Source organism: Diospyros lotus, chromosome 4 (assembly GCF_014633365.1).
Source record: "Diospyros lotus cultivar Yz01 chromosome 4, ASM1463336v1, whole genome shotgun sequence".
Lineage (NCBI taxonomy): Eukaryota > Viridiplantae > Streptophyta > Magnoliopsida > Ericales > Ebenaceae > Diospyros > Diospyros lotus.
Genome location: NC_068341.1, coordinates 18,057,256 through 18,063,255, shown reverse-complemented (window position 1 = coordinate 18,063,255; position 6,000 = coordinate 18,057,256). Strand labels below are relative to the sequence as shown.

The 6,000-nt window shown below is 38.6% G+C and overlaps 1 protein-coding gene across 3 annotated transcripts in view; it reads right to left on the bottom strand.

Moving 5' to 3' along the window:
• Positions 1-410: 410 nt before the first annotated feature.
• The window catches only part of LOC127799331 (uncharacterized), a 74,345-nt gene continuing 68,755 nt past the window's right edge, over positions 411-6,000 (bottom strand). For 2 of the 3 annotated variants that reach the window (XM_052333269.1, XM_052333270.1), the window contains exon 9: positions 411-658. In XM_052333269.1, coding sequence (XP_052189229.1) covers positions 646-658 — 13 coding nt within the window. In that variant the 3' untranslated portion in view covers positions 411-645. Of the gene's footprint in view, positions 693-6,000 lie in introns of all 3 variants that reach the window. The other variant, XM_052333271.1, reaches the window with a different exon arrangement.

Below are 6,000 nucleotides of genomic sequence, written 5' to 3'. Positions count from 1 at the left end.
AGCATTTTTAATATTTTCAAAAACTAAAAACAGAAAATAACCCGAAAACGGGAAAGAGAACAAGCCCTAAGATTTTTGGAATTACCGCTCTTGTGCAATTCTCGATTCTCGTGCCTTCTCGATTACGTCAAAGAAGATAAATTTTCATCTCGATTACGTCAAGACGAGGATTGAACTCATAACCTATTAAATTGACACCGACATATCACTTGCCCGATCACTCAAGCATTCAAACTTCATTAAAATTTACTAAATGCAATTATTACTTGATGTTCATTTTACTGGATAATTTTATAAATAATCTAAAATTTAACAATATTTTTAAAATGATCGTAAATTTCAATAATTTCAATCTATTTGGTTAAAATTGATAACTGAAACTGAATTAATCGGAAGAAAAAAACACAAAATTAATTAAATCTGTTTTTGTGATTACAAAATTCAATTTTTACAGAATAATACTCCCCCATATTAACAAGAACAGCATAGCAGTAACACCATACCATGGAGATGATATGTTACAGAACATGAACAGCTTACGTAAATCAAGTTTCCACTTTTTTTCATCGATTAATTAGAAGGAAAAGGGAACCATATGGGCCTATACTTTCTTGCCAACCAAACAACCATTTGGTGATGATGCCTTCAAACCAGTTTTCTGCATTCCAGAAATGAATAAAGAATCCCTAAGCCTCCAGAAGAGAAGAAATAAAAGAAGACAGAATTGGTAAAAGGAAATAATATATTAACACAGAAATGGTAGAAGCAATTGGAACAACATTTTATATATCCATCCACAATTTGAAAAATTCAAGCTAATTGAGTAAGCACTAATTGGGAAATCAGGGTCTCGCCAAAAGGAACTTACTCAAGATCTTATAAAAAAGGCCAATCTCAAACTTACTATACTTTTTTTTTTTCTTGCAAATAAGAGTATATTAACAAAACTTATAAAACGTCTACAAATAATGTTAGGGTATCTCCCGAGCAACCACAAAAGAAACCAAAATCAACCAACATAAAGAAAAACACACACACAAAAAAAAAAAAAAAACTAGCACAAGGCGAACCTAACTAGGACGATCATAAACAAAAGGAAGAAAACAAGCCCCATCAAGCTGGATTAGGAGGAACTCGACTAGCTACACTAGAGCCCTTGTTGGTCTGCTCAAGGGCATTCTTCTTCCTCCTCTCTTTCTTCAACTGGAACTTTGACTTCACAAGAACATAGTCAAAATTGGAGGAATTAGTCTTATTAGAAACCGAGTTCTCATCCATCACATGACCTCTCTTGCCCTTGTGTTCAATGGCCATCTCGACCTCATCCACACCCTTTCCTCCAATAGGGAGGGTTAATTCTCCAAGAAAAGAAACATCAATATCCTCCTTTATAAGTGAGCCAAACCTATTAACCATCAGTGGGCCCACCTCAGGGGGTTGGAAAGTGGAAGCTTTTGACACACCCTCGGTAATCACAGTCAGAGACACATGAGAGGAACTCCTCCTATGAGCATCAGAACGTTTTTTAACATCCGTCTTCTGGACATGCTCAACACCCTTCCCCTTATTACTTATAGGGTCAGCTTTATCCCCCCTAGCCATTGGTTTGCTCATCTTGGACCGGACAAGGACTCTTACGATAGCTTGATAAGCAATGGCCAAACACATGACAATGAGAACACACAAACGACACCCACTGGTATTCCACCGGCAAATAAGCAACCTTTGGCTTCCCCATGCACTCATCCAAACCCTGATCCAACTTAATATGTTTGGAAAAAATCAAAGACACGTGCATTTCCACACAAACCCTAGCATACTCCAAACAACTTCTATCTTCAGTCATTGGATTAGCATGAAAAGGCCATCCCAACCCACTAGCAATCATTGCTACCCCCTTAATCGACCATCCCTCTGGATGAATATTATAAATTTTGACCCATATGGGTATAGATGTATGGGTCTCTTGTGTAAGACTCATCTCGGGTTCCCAACATTCCAATAATAATGGCCCACCCGCAAAGTGCCATGAACTGGCATCAAACACACCCAACATGTGATCTTACGTGTCAAAATGAAATAAATAAAAATTACCATTGTTCGAGATTACCTCAATAAGGCCACACCACTTCCAAATCTTCGTCGCAATAGACTGAACCACTAGAAATGGTAGCCTCTTGTCAATAAAATAACTCACTAGCGTGTTGAGACAGTAAGTTAAGTTCGCATCAAGAACATGCACTAGCAACTTAACTGTTGGAACACCATTAAACACAAGTATAGCAGGAGTACGAAGACCACTTGAATCCAATAAACCTGTCCAAGACTTTTTAGAACATCTCCCATTAACAAGGTCACACAATCCATATCCTAAGATGGCTAACGATCTGAATCACGATGATGTCAAGAATTTGCAAAGGCACTCAATTGTTATTTGCATGTACTTGCATATCATCCTACAATGCATTATTGTCAGCAGCAACATCATGCTTCCATAAATACTCTAGTATTTGTTACGACTCGGGGGTTGGAATTGTAATTAGGGAACTATTGTAACTGTGTAACAAGCTATTGGTTAGGTAGTTAAAACAAGCCTAACTAACTTGACTGACAGTTAATCCCACTAACGGTAAGAAACGCCTTAAAAGAAGGTTGTTGTAGAAGGAGACAACAGTTCTTGGAATAACAGATTTCCCTCTAGTCTTTTTCTTCTCAATTTCTCTCTCCATCTCTCTCGTTCTCTTCTCTTTCCTTCTCCCATCCTCTCTTTTTCTCCCTAAATTCTATCTTTTTCTTTGAATTCTTCTCAAATTTCTACAATTGCCTAACCCTCAATTTGAGGGCTTGACAATTTGGTATTAGAGCTTGGTGATCTTCAACGGCTCCTAGGTGTGACTCAAAGGCGGTGGTAGACCGAAACAGACGATAGTGGACTCTAGCAAAACCGACGATCGAAAAAAGGTTGGTGATAGACCCATTAGCATGGCGAAAGGAACTTGATTGAAGCAACTGGAGAATCGGATGGAGGCACTAGAATTCACTATGTCTCAGACGCAAGGCCATGATTAAGAGTCAGGAAGACATGTCAGCCATCAAAGAGAGCATACGCGAATTGGAGAAGGGCTAAGAAAAGGAGGAGCAATATAGGTAAAAGATTAATAGCATGTTCAACATGTTGGCTGCCCTACCCCAGTTTTGTCTACCACTCGACTTTCCTCCAAGAATAGGTCCTAGCCTGATCTTGGACAAGGATGGCATTCTGCCCAGGCCGAATGGAGGGTTGGAAATGGAAGATAGGCTTGCGTTGGAGCAGGAAAATCTGGTAAGGGGTATTTCTTCCCAAGTTACTTATCATACATGTATGCCTCAATTGGAAATTCCAATCTTTGAGAGTGGAAAACCTAGGTGGTGGATTTGCCGTTGTGAGAGATTTTATGAATTTTACTGAATTAGTGAGCAAAAGGTAACTTTGGTAGTAGCCTATCTCAACGATATGAATGACTCATGGTATCAAGGTTGGAGGTAAGCCAAGGGTGGGGTAGTGAATTGGCCTGAATTCTCGAAAGCACTATGTGATCGGTTTGGAGAGAGGAGTATGGCAGACGTAGTTGAAGAATTTAACAAATTAAGGTAAGAGGGTTCAGTTATAGATTACCAAATAAAGTTCGAGGAATTGCGAGCATTACTATGGATGTCACAACCAAGCCTACGGAACCCTATTTCGTGTCGAATTTTATTAGTGGATTAAAGGATGAACTGCGACTGATGGTTAAGATAATGATGTCATCATCAGTGAAACAAGCAACGAAGAAAGCCCGGCTATAAAAGCTAACACTAGAGGCAATATTCAAGAAGAATAAGGTGTGGATGAAGCCCAACATGAACCAAAATCCACAGTTTGAGGGTAATTTCAAGGCTACAACCTAGAGTGCAAGTTAAGGAGGGACCAAGAATGCCACGATTCAAGGGGGCAAACAAGAATCAGACCATGGAATAGATGAGAAAACTAGGATTATGTTTTAAATATGGAGAGAAGTACAATCCAATGCATAAATGTAGGAGACAATTATTGAAAATGGAAGGATTTGATGAAGAGGGTGAAGAAGAAGTAACTAAGGAGAATATGGAGGAGACACAAGGGGATGAAGGAGGAGAGATTTCTTTTCATGCATTGAAATAGGGTTCAACTAGGAAAATCATTAAAGTGAAAGCGAAAGTTAGAAAAAGAAGATTGACAGTGCTGATAGACAATGGAAACACTCATAGCTTTTTGAATAAGGCTACTGTTGCAGGTCTCAAGTGTGAATTGACATAAACGAACCCTCTCTCGATGACAGTGGCAAATGGGAACAGGATGTACAGCTATCACAAGAGCCTTTATTTCAAGTGGATGATGCAAGACGTAGAGTTCGTGGTTAATTTGAAGGTATTGGAATTAAGAGGATGTGACACTATTTTGGGGGGTCGATTGGATGAGAACTGTAAGTCCATTAACCTTTGACTTTAACAAGTTGGAGGTGACGGTTGAAATTGAAGGGAAAAAGCTGACCTTGATGGGCATCCTAGAACAAAATAAGTGCAAGATGATTTCTGGAAAAAATATATATATATATATATAAGCTAATGCAAAAGAAAACGGGGCGGATTTCACAATTGTATTCCATACAAATAGTGGAATGGGAGGAACAAGGAGTGGAGATGGAGGATCAACAGGAAAATTCTGGGCCAACAATCATCTAACTCCTTACTGAGGTAAACACTTGTGATAACTTACACTTATTGTTAACTAAATTTAAGGACTTAATCATGGAACCCAAATCCTTATCATCTCAAAGACTCTTTGACCATTCGATACACATTAAACCTAATACCAAACCTATGAATATTTGATCTTACTGCTATGCACCTATACGGAAAACTAAAGTCGAAAAGCAAGTTAAGGAAATGCTAGCTAATTCCATTATGCAACCAAGTTAAAGTGTATATGCCTCACTAGTGCTCCTAGTAAAAAAAAAAAAAAAATATGATGGTACTTGACGATTTTGTGTGGACTATAGACAGCTCAATTCTATCACCATTAAGAATAGATTTTCCATACCTATTATTGAGGACTTGCTTGACGAACTATCCGATGCTACCATCTTTTCTAAATTGGACCTTAGACCTAAATACCACCAAATAAGGATGAAACCCTCAGATATACCCAAAACAGCCTTCCGAACACACCAAGGGCTATATGAGTTCATTGTTATGCCCTTCAGACTCACTAATGCCCCATCTACTTTCCAAGCCTTAATAAACCAAATTTTCAGTCCTTATCTACGAAAATTCATACTTGTTTTCTTTGACGATATACTTGTGTACAACCCAAACTTTGAGCAACATTTGTACCACCTAAGAACAACCTTTAAAGTCCTTAGATTTAATCAATTGTATGTCAAGTTGTTCAAGTGTGCTTTTTCCAAATGGGAGGTGGAGTATTTGGACCATATCATTTCAGGAAATAGAGTAAGCATTGATACAAAGAAAATAGAAGCTATGGTAAGATGGCTTAGACCTGTAACAGTCAAGGAGCTTAGGGGCTTCTTGGGATTGATTGGCTATTACAGAAAATTTATTCAGCATTATGGGGTGATAAGTAGGCCTTTGACTGAGCTTCTTAGGAAGGATAACTTCCATTGGAACCCCAAAGCTGAGACAGTTTTCGGGGCCCTTAAGAAGGCTATGACCCAAGCATCGATTTTAGCAATGCCCGATTTTTTTAAACCCTTCGTTGTGGAGACTGATGCTTGTGATAGCAAAGTGGGAGCTGTACTTATGCAAGAAGGTAGACCTTTAGCTTATATCAGCCAAGGTTTGGCTCCCAACCACTTACGGTTGAGTGTCTATAATAAGGAGTTGATTGTTGTTTTGGTGGCTGTGGATAGGTGGTGACATTATTTAGAGAACAACTCCTTTGTGATTAAGACATACCATGAAAGTCTCCAATTCTTGCTTTAG